Below are 13,783 nucleotides of genomic sequence, written 5' to 3'. Positions count from 1 at the left end.
GGACCTGAGGGGGGCGACTGGAGGGAGGACGGAGGGCAATTGGCAGAATCTCACCCCAAGTGCACAAGGTGAGGTTGTGGGTTACCTCCATGGGTAAAGGGCTCAACTACAACTTAAACTTTATTTTGGAAGTGAGAAGACTGTAATAACACTGTAATCTAAAAATGCACACCCTTACATTAATTTAAAATGAAAAAAAAGTTTAAAGATAACGGAGAAAAAAAAAATCACAGCTGTTGCCAGGATCAAATGAAATAATCTTTGAGAATACTTGAAAGGGCCTAGAACACAAGAAATGCTCCTGGGACCCAGGAAAAGCTACATAGTCATAATTATTCTGCTTCCCACACACCTGAGCACTTCATCAACATGCTCCCTTTCATTTCAAAATGTCAGGTGTGTTGGTCTTCTGTCTCTTCTGTTTGGCCCCGGTAGCAGCTACCATAGCATCATGCTAAGCAATTCAACAAATAGTTGTTTGATTGAACTTAACAAAGGAAAAGAGGTAACAAAGAAAGGTGACCAAATAGACAAGTTATTACCCACTGACTTGAACATTATGTTTCCCTTGTATTTTTTAAATTATAAGGAAGAAAGCTCAGTACTGAAAATTTTGTGCTTTTGCCAGTAAATTCAGCTTAACTTTCTACTTACTCTCGGATGCTGCCTGCTTTCAAGTGAACAGGCTTCAAACGTGTCACATTCTTGGTAATTTTTTTCTATCCTCGAGGATTATTTTATCACTATTGGCTGGAAAGCAACTGAAACACTGCCTTCTATTTGACTTTACCTAAATTGTAATTCACAGATCCATTGGATTGTTGCCCAGACAACAGAAAATAAAATCAAGCAAAAATTCCACTAAGTGATACTAATTTCCATCTTATAGAAATGTAATTAAATTTGCAGGTGAAATAAATTTTGAGGGAAAAAAGAGCAAATTCCACTAGCACACATTAATTAAACTTAACAAGGGTTGTGTCACTGGCTCACGATCTCTATCCTATAGGATTACAACAAACAACCTCTACAACTGGCAAGTTAGTACTATTGGCGTAATCCTGCTTTGTCCCTGGACAGCTGAGCTCAGCAACTCCAGTTCCATTTTCCCTCTCCAAAGGAAAGCTAAAGAAACATTCCTTGGATAAGTGTAATATGTTTGCTACTTTTCAAAAAATTTAGTCCACATTTTCCTCTATAGCTCTGCTTATTGTTGCATGATTTCTGTAGATTTTATTTACCTGTCTCCAGTTTCAGTAAAGAGAACACTATTCAGAGTAGGTCGGGGTAGTCTAAAGGAAGATCATGGATGTTCAAGAAAAGAAATTTTTCAGCTCAGTGCCTGTGGCTCAAGTGGCTAAGGCGCCAGCCACATACACCTAAGGTGGTGGGTTCAAATCTAGCCCAGGCCCACCAAAACAACAATGACGGCTGCAACCAAAAAATAGCTGGGCGTTGTGGTGGGCGCCTGTGGTCCCAGCTACTTGGGGGGCTGAGGCAGGAGACTCGCTTGAGCCCAGGAGTTGGAGGTTGCTGTGATCTGGGATGCCACGGCACTCTACCCAGGGGGATAGCTGGAAGCTCTGTTTCAAAAAAAAAAAAAAAAAAAGAAAGAAAGAAAAAGAAAAGATAATTTTCAACTCATATGTTTCTTATTTTAAACCACAATTCAGGTGTTATCCTATCCTATCCTAACCTATCTTATCCTATCCTATCCTATCCATCTTTACTTATTTTCAGTAAGGGAGAGTTTCTCTTTTTCTTCTCCTTTTCTCTTCACCCTTCCAATTCTTCAACTTATAAAATACAACTGGTAATTCTTTTACAAGTTCATTTTTTAAAAACGTGAACCATAATACATAACTCTGCAACTTCAGTCAGAAAATATGTCATGGGTGATCCTCTAGGTAAGTGATTTTCAACTGGTATGCCACAGTACACTGGTATGCCATGAAAGGATCTTAGGTGTGCCACGAAAATTTTTAAGATTTAAAAATTAAATTTTTTTCAAATGAAGTTTAAAGAACAGTAAGGACATTCTTTTTTGTACTTGATTTTTTGATCAATGTCATTTAAGTGTGTCGAGAAAGTTTATAGGTTCAAGTGTGCTACGAGATAAAAAAAAAAGGTTGAAAAACACACTCTAGGTCATTGGTTAAAATCTAGCTCATAATTTTAAATACCAGTAAAATAGTCTATAGTATAACTATATCACAATTTTCAACTACTCCTTGGACAAATAATCAAGTTCTATTCAGCTCTATTTTCCACTAACAAGATGGAAATTAATATTTTTCTTCATGTTGTTACATAGGAGTATTTGGGGTTTTATACAGTAGGTTCCCAAATATAAAAGCAATTGGTCAAGTGTTTATCTATATACTTATATCTCTATGGATGTATAAATAGATCAATACATATTAATTTTTCTATATAGAGGTATAGATGTTGCTGTGATGTTTACTTGAATTTCTATTTGATTCAATGAGCCTAGAGTTTCTGATGAAAAATTTTTCTTAACACTCAAAAATAACAAAAAATGATGTCTTCCTTTACTCAGAAAACTTCAACCTCCACATGAAATATGCTCCACCTTCTGAATTTTTTTCCCCAAACTTCTGACAGATTTGTACGTGGGCTCTGTCCCCCACACAAATTGACCTTATCAGTAGACTCAGTGGTATTTGGTATAATCAGTTGAAGAAAGCATTACTTATCACACTTCCATTTAAACCACATACAAAGACTCGTTTATTCCTGAAATTTTCTAATAAGCCAAGCCTATCAACTTTCTTCTTTGCTTATTCTCGATTATCCGTCTAGATGTGGAGCCAGAAAGATTTTATTTTTATTAGGGCTATAACGTACAATATACATCATGAATCTTTTCTTCTGAAATAAATGTGCAAATGGTTTTCTACTGTTTTGCTCTGAACCAATGGTTTGTTGAGTCGTCTCTCAAGTAAAGTCCTTTAACTTGTGCAGACATAAAATGTCTAGCTGTTATACGAATATTTTTTAGAAAGAGGAAAACAAAAACCTTAGGATCTAGAAAAGAACATTCTTTTTTATACATTGACCACTGACACATATTTTTTCACATAATTCTCCCACAACCTGTAAGTACTGACAGAGGAGGAACCGAGGCTCCGAGACAAAAGTGTCTTGCTGAATGACGCTCAGCAAGTACGTGGGAAAACCCGGATTTTACCCCATTATCTTTCTGATTGTGAGGTTCATACTCTGAACACTAGTATTTAACTTTCCTATTTAAGCCCATCATTGACCAGCATACATTTTTGCACTAATCATTTTTCCTTTCTTGGTTGTAAGTTATGTCAGTGAGAATCAGAATCAATGACACAGGCAAAAAAGTTAAGTTCCAGGCGAAAAGGTAAGGTTAAGCCTACAGTATTTCTACACAACTGGAGGGTCTGACATATAGCAGTTATAGCAGGAAGGTCTGACTTACAGTAAGCAAAAGCCTCTCTCCTGTACTCTTGGAATGGGAAAGGGGTTAGTTATTTCTGTTTCTCCTGAGCTAACCCCACTTCTCAGCTTGACATTTCTCCCAGAATGTCCCATGCTTGGTTCCATGAAACAGTTTCCAACCTTGGACTTCTTCCTGTTACCCAAGATATTTCTACTCCAGTGTATTAATGCTACTCAGTAAAAGTGAAATCAATGTTACATGACTTGCGGAGTGAAGACTTTTCTCCCTTTTTGTTTCTTTAACCCTGAGACTTCTTTGAGAAGTGAACATCATTTTTAATTTGAGACTTCCAAAAGGCACACTGGAAAGTACCTCAAATATCTCATGCTTAGTACATTGCTGTGAAGAGGAGGGAGGTGGTGGCATTCCAACCCCTTGTGTTACATTAGAATTGTTCTTGGATAATTTGGACAGTGATAATTCTAGGAATTTTTCAACAGTGAAAAATTTAAGCAAGATTCACATCATCTTCAGAGGCAACATATTTTCTTCCAGGAACGTTTGTAAAATACACAGACTTAATATATAAAACTGTAGAGAGTATTTTTCCTGAATATGATGACCACTGAATGAGGGGTGAATTCCATACCCCATAGTGTATGGAATTCTTGAATTGGCTAATACTATTTTCTTCTTTCTCATAGAGTTAGGGTGTTGTTGTTGTTTTTTTTTTTAATAAAAGTATTGAGATATATGAAACACAGCCTTTTAAAAATAATTAATACAAGAAGAGACTGTAACTTGGAGAAGTTAGAATTGAAAATCTACTGGGAGTGGGGGATGGGTAGTTGGGGGAGGTTCTTTGTAAATCAGAAAATCTGTTTCTCAATTCTTTTATTTCCATTCAAGTCTCTGGGGGGTGGGGTAAGAAAACAGAGCAACACACAGAGCCTGTCTTTCTTGCACAGGGACCTGAAGACTGAGCCACTACTTGCTGGTCCCTCCACCAGCTGAGCAAACATTCCCTGGCACAATAGGCTGGCCATTCGCCAAGCTCCCAAGCCACCAAACCCGGACACGTGAAACTGGTGCAGCTCCAGAGAGCTTGGGACGTCAGGGGTTGGAAGGGAGGGAAGTGGCTGAAACCACTGACTCTGAGCAAAAGGCTTCTCCACCTGGAAGGGTGCCGGGAGAGCACAGCTCTCCCAAAGGTCTCCAATGCCAAGAGAGGGCATTCTCACACCTGCAAACACACAGAGTAATTCGCGCACACCCACACATCCCACATTCAGAAAGCACCACACGTGGCAACCTCCTTGCTCCACGATTCCCGTATTTGGGGGCACATCCTGCAATGCATTTAAGTGCCTCCCTTCTTTTTTCTCTACTTCCAAGTTTCCAGACCTACGGCTGGATGACGCGTGGCTGCGCTCAGGGCTCAAGCCCTCCTAGTGTTCTACTGGGTACCGCTGGTGTGCCCAAGAGACGCGCAAGCATCCCACGCGCCTTCCAAGCTCCCAGCAAGGACAAAGGACGGCGAAATTTCAGCAAAGCGGCCAGTGGCCGGCAGATGAGCTCTAGAGCCGCCCGCTAGTGCCATGCGGGGGATACCCTGCGCCCTCGTGCGTCCTCCCTTTCCCGGGGCACTCTCACCATTTGTAGTCTCTGCCGTGCTTGAACTTGAAGGTGAACACGGTCTCCAGCAAGAGCAAGAGGTTGAGTAGCGCGAGCAGCCAGTACAGTGGCTCTTTCTTCACCTGGGTCACTCTCCAGACCCCGATCAGCGAGTGCAGCACGAACAGCAGCCGGGTGACCAAGGCGTTAAATAGGACCAGTCCCTCCATGCCGGCCCGCGCGCTCTGCTGTGGGACCCAGCCCGCGGGCGAGAACGCGACAGCACTGAGACCTGATGCTGCCGCCGTCCCTTTTCACCCTCCCGCGCCCAACTCCTCCAGTAGAACCCGGAGCGCAGCTCGCCCCTCCCCCCAAACTTCCTGAGACCTCTTCTAAGAGGGGAGAATCCAAATCCAGCTGTTCTAGAATGCTGGGCTTTCTCGGGAGCCTGGGGCTGCGCTACACTGGCTCCTGGGCGTTATTCTCCAGTGCTGCCCATCCCCCTTCCAGTTCTGGGGGCCAGTCTTTATCCCTGTCCTCTATCCCCGCCTCCGGGCCTCCAAGGGGCCCACAAGAACTTCCCCACTCCAGGGGATGGAAAGAGGAGGGAGGTGGACTCAAGGTCAAGGTGGTGCACAGCCAGACAGGCGGAGGGGGACCGAGGCTCTGGCACCTCCTCCTCACTTTTCCACCGAAGTCGGTTAATCACACTCACAGGCTTTACAGGAACAGCATCTCCTAGAGACTCGAAGCCGAGACGCGGGAGAGGCAAAGAATCCGCTGTCCAAGCAGTTTTAGAAATGCGCGCGGTTCCTCCCCAGGACCTGAGGAAGTCAGCGCTCTGGACTTTCTCAGGCTTCCTGCGCCTCTCTCTCCCCTCGGGTCACTTTTGCTCCTTGAACACGGTAGAGTCTTTATTATGCCAACTCCCTATCCCACCCCACCACTATTTTCCTTTCCTGGAAGACTATAGGGCGGCAAGCTAAGAGAGCAGAGGGAAGTGGGGGAGGAGAGCAGCGATAAAGCCAGGGATGAGATTAGACGGTGAAACTCAGGGATGGGGACCCGCTCTCCTCAGGTCTATGACCGTGAGTTAAACGCTCCTCCATCCAGCATCCAGTGAAAAGAGGAAAGTGAAATCAGAACCAGGGTTTCTTGAAAAACTTTCATCCTTTTTATTTCCTTGTTTGAGGTCTAGTACCTGTACTACGGGACACTTAACGTTTTTTTCTTTAAATGGTTTTACTGAAATAAATTCATTAAAAAATCCTTTTTATCGCTTGTAATTGGAAAGCCAGTATAGTTGGCTGTAGATGGAAGGTAATTACAAAAATAATTAAAATAAAATGAACTAAGTTATTGAAATCTCGCTAGATATTAATTAATGCCTTCCAAAGCACTGTGCTTCAGACTCCTTCTTTCTTTGCTATAAAGGGAGATTTAAAAAAAAAAATAGTCATATTACTGGGAAGCAGGAATGATCTCTTGACCACATTAGTAACGCTGAAAGAAAAACAGAATGGAAATATCTTTTCTATTCAATTTAAAATCATCTCATAACTTTCTGAGAGTTAAGTTGAAAAACTCTGATTTATATGATTTGTGTCTTCAATAGGTGAAAAATAGTCAACTGCTTAGAAGTGTGTAAGTGATTTCTGGTCCTGAGATCTAGCTGAGAGAATTGTGATAGGCTTGGGGATTTGGGTTTGGGCTTTTTTGGTTTGTTTTTGTTTCCCTTGTGTGTCTGCATTCTCCCACAACTTCTTACAGGAAACCCTACAATGATTTCCTGGGGCTGTTTATTCTAGTGCCCTTCCATGTCAGCTGATGACACAGTGACCCTGCACTATTCAGAACTGAAGAGCAGAGCAGCAGACCCATGCAGTGGGGGGAAGCACGTGGGGTGTGGTATAGACGTCAGAGCCCCGGTGTCCTCAAACTGACCGCCTGAGATTGCTGGCTCAGTCGTTTAGTCGTGTTATATGTTTTGTTCCTCAGTTTTTGCATCTGTAAATTGGGAACTAAGCCTATCTACTCACAGGGTCAGTGTGGGGATCAAATGAGTTAATCCATATCGAGTGCCTGGCAGGTAATGAGTGCTTGGTAAACGCTGATAATTGTGACAGGAACCAAGAACATTAGTCCAGGGTAGCTGCTCTTTGATAATCAGAGACAAATGATAATAAGAGTCCACTGGAGGAAGGCGACATTCCTAAGGCCTCTCAAAATCCTCCAGCTGAACATCAGAACATCACCAGAAACATATCTGGAAATAAACAGCTTTTTAAGAGGGAGCTATACTCCATGGGGAACTGTGAGGCATCTCAGTCAGGTGTTAGAAAGATTAAAAAGTATTAGAAACAATTTATTGGAAATAATTCAGGCATGAATTAGGTGATTTAGAGCTTAACAAAGGAAGTGGGGCTTTAAGGCTGGGTGCAGCAGCTCCCACCTGTAATTCTAACATTTTGGGAGGCTGAAGCAGGAGGATCCCTTGAGTTCAAGAATTCAAGACCAGCCTGAGCAAGAGCGAGACTCCCATCTCCACTATAAATAGATAAATTAGCTGAGCACTGTGGTGGGTACCAGTAGGCCCATCTACGTAGGAGGCTGAGGCAGGAGGATCTCTTGAATCCAGGAGTCTGAGGTTGCTGTAAGCTAGGCTGATGTTATAACACTCTAGATAGAGTGAAACTCCATTCCCCCCCCCCAAGAAAAAAAAGGAAGAAAGAAAGAAAGTGAGGCTTTATTCTAGATTGGATACCAACAGGAAGCAGGGTTAATTTTATATTGGGTATCCTGATAAATTCAATTTAGGGAAATGTTTGGAGTCACGTGCGTGGTTCAGGTTTTGACTGTGTTCAGGCATAATTAAGCTATTCTTCTCTTTGTGTTTTCATCCATCACAATCAGAGGGTGGACTTGCCTGGTCTGTAAGATTTTTTGTGTTCAAGAGGAGGACACCAAGGCCTGGCTGATGGTGTCATATCATCGGTTGCTTGCTGTCAGGGGATGCTTTTCTCTTTCTTAGGCCTTCTAGGAAGGCTGTCCAGGAGAAGGGCTTAAGAAAAAAGTGGGAAGTCAGTCTGACACCTTCCAAATATCTCTGTTGTTCTCTATTTTGAGGGCTTAGACCTTGGACAGGTTCTGTTGTCTTTATGTCTGAAAAGCAATGCTGTCATTAAAGAGAATTTAAAAGTTACTTCTTTTTAATTTTCTTCTAAGCCTCTTTGAAAAGATTGGAGGCCTGGGAAAATCTCTTGAGACCTAATCTAATAGCCCAATTATCTTTTACAAAAATAATTTAAAAATTAAGCAATTAAAAAAAAAAAACTAGTCTTCTTGAAAAAGCCATATCATTTTCATGCACCCAGTCCTATGTGGTAGGGCTTGGGGTTGCACTTAAGAGGAACCGGTCCATGTCATTGTCCTACCCATCACCTGGCTATTCTATCCTGTATCAAAATCAGGCTTATCTTTCAGTGAGAGTGATTTTGTAAGCAAGAAAGAAACTTTCCAAATAGCTTGAGTAAAATGGGTACTTAGGGAGGTACAGTCTAAAAATGGAGATGGAATTGCTTAGAAGGACAAGACCTTGGGTAACTGAACCTTTAGGAAGTGTGGCCTTAGTGATGCAAAAGATCTCAAGGTTACAGTGTGTGGACCTTTGCACTGCTACCGTCTGACACTGTTGCCTCCTAGCCAGCTTTCTACATAGAAGGTTCAAATTCCTGAGAAAAAAAATTCAACTGATTTTCTTCAACTCTAGGTGTCTAGCTACTCTATGGGCCAACAGTGCCCATAGTCATTGGTCATCCCTATACAAAGACTATTTCAGTGTTGTTTTCTTCGAACTTCAACATGAGATTCTAGGCAAAGGGGTTTAAACAGGAAGGGTTTTTTTTATGTACCAATTTACGGAACTCTTGACTTTTCAGTTTAAAATGTGGGGAATCCATTATTCCTACAACACTTCTTTCTTACTCATTCTGCCTCTAGTACTAAATTTAGTTAATCATGTTATTGTGGATGACAATATCATTCTGTTTTCTAGCTATCAGTAAGCCTACTATGTCTTGTCAGTTGGCTGAAAATCAACAAACAAAAGACAAAGATGGAAAATACAAATTAGTCTAGACGAAAGAAATGGAAACAACAGAGAAGAAATTATCCAAGAAACTAACAAAGACTAACTCACCTCAATAAACATAGGAGTACTGTGTTGTGTAAGGTACATGAATAAAAGTTCAATATCTAGACACAGTCAAATGCTAAGCATTATAAGATGAAGAAAAATCCTAATAAATTCTACAAATTAAAACAATTGTCCACCAAGAATAGATGATGAGACATAGTCAGAAAATAATGGAGAAACATCTTCAAAGTTCTCAGGAAAAAACAATACATCTGAAAGTGTATTAAATAATAATTATATATTTTAAGTTATTTATAATTTTGGAGTTATTTTATCTTCCTAAATTATGTCAACTTTATTGGTTGCTCAGTTAATTCTCTTCCGTCTTTCACTTTCAGGGTTTTATAATATGATGGCCCTCAAGTAATCTGATAATAATTTATTGTCCATTGATTTTATAAATCAAAGACTGGGCAGGTTACAGGATGTGTCTGGAATTGGTATTCTGAGTTTCTGTTTGCTTACTGATTAGGAAGGCCAACTGTGGTCCTAGATACTTGGGTAGGGTACCCTTGTCTGGTCAGCTTCACTAGGGAATGGAAAAAGGAAAGCAGGCAGCAGTGCCCAGATAAGAATGGTTCCTCTGAGGCTGGTGCTTAATGCATCTCATTCAGCCCTTGCTAGAGTTTCCCTGACTTTTCTCCTCTGCTCCATGTCCCAGCTGTGGCCGCTATGAAGATCATATCTACCCACAATAATGCTCTGATTCTGTCTGCACCCCTTGTAGAAGCCACATACCTTCTTCCCCACCTTTGAAGAACTGGCTTTCAAGTTTTAGCTCAAGGGCAATCTCGTTGGTGGCAGCCTGTAAGTAGAGAAGCAGAGGTGGTCTCCAAACATTTCTGTTGTTCTCAATACTGGTATTGGACAAATCCCTTGAACATTACAGCTCTTTCTACTTTCTGCTTATGACTTTGACTTCTCAGGAGCCCCTCTCAGAAGGAGCTGTGGTTCCTCTGTTATCTTAGGCTATTTTTGTCTGCTCTGATTTCTCTGTTGACCCAAGCCTATCTATTTTCCATCTTCCTGGATTTTCTCAAAATTCCCAGTCTACTCCCTCATGCTTTCTAGCAAGGCTTTTGTTGCATCCTTTGGAGTGTAAAAATCTTTCTATCATTCAAAAGTGAAGCCTTAGTTTCTAGTTGACCAATTTGAAAGAAAAAACTCACAGTTTTTTTGACTATTCTGAAACAGGTAGATTAAATAGGAATTGTAACTGCATTGATTTCACATTATATATAAAATGGAGAAAACATACCTTTATAAAGCTGGCAATAACAGTAATAAGCACTCTTCTTTAAGAAGAACAATAAAGCTCAATGGTAATTATCAGTCTTCAGACACTTCAACAGCTACAAATCCAAGTGTCGGTGAGGCTCTGGATGAGGCTGTCTTCAAGTTGCCTTCATCAAGGGGTCTGCCTCATAGGTGATGTGACTGTTGGCAAGTTACTTAACTTCTTTATGTTTTGATTTCTCATCTATTAAAAAAAGAGAAATAATAGCATTTTTCCATCTACTATTAGGATTGTATTAATTGATATTTCAAAGTGCTTAGAAAAATACCTAGAATAGAGTAGTCAATCAGTGAGTATTTGTTGAATAAATAAATGGAGATAAAACTGAGGACTGGGAATGTAGTAACCTAATTATAGGGAAGGAGGGTGGGAGAGGGGAGGCAAGGGAGGCGGATGGGGGGAGGAAGGGTGATGGGTGGGGTCACCTCTATGGGTACAAGTGAATCTTTCTAAAAGCAGAGTATGAATATCTTAACTCAATAACTAAGAAAATGACATGAAGGTTATATTAACCAGTTTGATGAGAGGATTTCAAAATGTATATGAAAACAGCATACTGTACCCCATGATTGCATTAATGTACATAGTTATGCTATAAGAAATAATAAAGGAAATTTGAATAGGAAAAAAAAAGCTGAGGACTGAATAAATAACACCCAAAAGAGCAATGTGTTATTCCCCAGCTGGTACCATAGCTGAATATTCTAAAGCGTGGTGTTTATAAACAATGGGGTCAATAATAAAGCTAATACATGTTGTTCCCATGAACTCAATGCCTCATTCTATTGCATGAAGGGAGATCACTGATCAGCAGAAACACTGCCTTCTCTTCTGCAATGATCTGTCAGTTCAAAAATGCTGGTGTTTCTACTATCCTGAACGATGTGAGACTCATTTCACAGGATAGCTGGGAAGTCAAGATTTTGGCTTTGGAGTCATATGGCTGGGGTTTGAATCACAAAAGTTTCACAACTCAAAACTCATCAGTTGTTTATGTCTGGAATTTTCAGTTTTATATTTTAAGACCACAATTGACCATGTTGAAACCACAGAAAGCAAAACCACAAATAAGGGGGGATTACTGTATAGAGATGTAGACTGTATATGTACACATACATGTTTGTAATACGTAATAAATGCCATTAGAACCACAATAATAATAGTTATTATTTTTGTTATAAATGTCACCTAAAAAATAGTTATCAGGTCCTCTGTGTTTGCTGAAAGGGAGCAACATTGTTGTACACCAAAAATGTTATATCATTTTGTAGACACAAACCTACTTTGCAGATGGGGAAATAATCTTTTTTAAATGAGTTTTGGGGCCTGTGAAAGGTGCAAATGTTTATGAAAATAAAATATGACTAACACAAAATAATCAGTTCAGTATGGGAATTTAAATCATGATGTTTTGTTCATGCAATTTGCTGATTATTACTTGATTCGATGATCAGCCATCTTGATCTCAATTTGCTCACATAAGCCTAGCGCTGTAGCATGAAGATTACAGGAGTCATTGAATTATGAGCATTCGTAAGCACAGGAGTCCTGGAATGAATTCACACTGGAAAGTACTGGAACATGTTGCTTCACGCCAATGCTTCTTTTACATATAATTTAGAGGAGTTGAGCAGGGTCCTGTGAAGGGTCTGTGGGTGGAGGACAGTGCAAGTAACTTCTTTCCAGCCCCAGACTCAAGGTCCCCCTTGGCAAAATGGAGCTGAGGATGCCAACCTTGTCCATGTCATGATTGTTTTAAAAACCACATGAGGTTGGGAATACAACAATGCTTTTTACATTGAGGTCAAAGTTTAATATCACCAATGACAAGTTACACTGATAGTATGTACCTTTGATATGATGTTGAGAACCTCTTTGATCTTCCTTTTAAAAACTCATAACCCCAGTCCAAACTGAGAGACGTGGTGCAGGATACCCCATGAGTCCTTCTCAAAACTGTCAAGGTCATGAAAAACAAGCAAAAGTTGAGAAAATGTAAGGACCAGTGGAAACTGAAAAGCACGCTGGCTAACTGTAACATGGTGTCTAGGATGGGGTCCTGGAACAGAGCAAAGACATCAGTGCGAGAACTCATCAAGTCTAAATAAGGTCTGGAGTTGGGTTGGTGGCTCTGTACTTGTGGCAAATGTAACATGATAATGTAAGATCTTAACAAGATGGAAAAATGGATGAGGGGTATATAGGAACTTACGTACAATTGGGTGAATCTGAAACTTCTTGAAATTTGAAAGTTTATTTTAAAAAGTAAATTGACATATAAATGTAAGATTTTATTTGGTTATTTTTTTGAAAGCAGATTTTAAATTTAAAAATTTACTTTAGAAATGTCAGATAAAGGAAGTATTATGCGATTATTTTAAGAATCCTTTTTGGATAGCAGGCTCGAGAATTATCTTTTGGCTGTTTTCCATGAAAATAGTCTGTATTTTATTGTCATCAACAAAATCATTGTCTCAGCGCTGAAGGGTCCACAGAGCTTATCTAGTTTGATTTTCTTATTTTACAACCTGAGGCCCAGAAAGGGCAAGAGACTTGTCCAAAGTCACAACCTACTTAGTTTCTAGAAGCTTTAAGAATGTTAAATAACTAACAATGCAAACAATGTAACCTAATTGTACCTTCATATTAATCCAAAATTTCAAAAAGAACGTGAAATAAAAGATATTTTTATTGTACACAAAGTACTATGTGTGTGTGCTGAGAAAGCTCTAAATATGAATGAGGGTGTGTGTGAGTGATCAGCAGAAAAACTCCCAAAGATAATCACCTAACTGGACTATGGGACTGGCCTTAAGGAAACCTTCTTGGGGGCAGGACCACTTGAGATGCTTTAAAAGATGAATGAGAAGTTAGCTAAATATAGGGAAAGCGGGAGAGGATTCCAGACAGGCAAAAGGACATCTCATGCTCTGAGACTGCAGGGAGGAAGGAAGGGTGTGGGTTTAGATAAAGGCTGTGGCTGACGTGAAACCAAAAATTACCCGGATCAGACATGATGAATCTGAGGCCATGTGCTGACTGTGAAGTAGGGTGGTGGGTGGGGAACTTGAGGAGAATAGTGGAAATTGGAGCCTGTCTTTGAGGAAAAAGAGAGTAGAATCTAAAGGTAAAGAAAGGCCTAAAGAATAACCCTGAGTTGGAACTAGCATCATCAGGGAGGGACATGCAGTTTCCTCTAGCAGGCTGCAATTGTCCAAGTGCAGAGAAAGGACAGAGAAAGTGG

At 40.4% G+C, this 13,783-nt stretch overlaps 1 protein-coding gene across 1 annotated transcript in view; it reads right to left on the bottom strand.

Annotated features, from left to right (window-relative positions):
- Positions 1-5,621, bottom strand: part of TMEM26 (transmembrane protein 26) — a 44,952-nt gene extending 39,331 nt beyond the window's left edge. Inside the window, exon 1 of the mRNA XM_003783768.2 lies at positions 5,087-5,621. Coding sequence (XP_003783816.1) covers positions 5,087-5,277 — 191 coding nt within the window. The 5' untranslated portion in view covers positions 5,278-5,621. The remainder of the gene's footprint in view (positions 1-5,086) is intronic.
- Positions 5,622-13,783: the final 8,162 nt, after the last annotated feature.

Source organism: Otolemur garnettii, unplaced genomic scaffold (genome assembly GCF_000181295.1).
Source record: "Otolemur garnettii isolate 467f Iridium unplaced genomic scaffold, OtoGar3 scaffold00008, whole genome shotgun sequence".
Classification (NCBI taxonomy): domain Eukaryota; kingdom Metazoa; phylum Chordata; class Mammalia; order Primates; family Galagidae; genus Otolemur; species Otolemur garnettii.
This window is presented reverse-complemented; position numbering and strand designations above follow the sequence as displayed.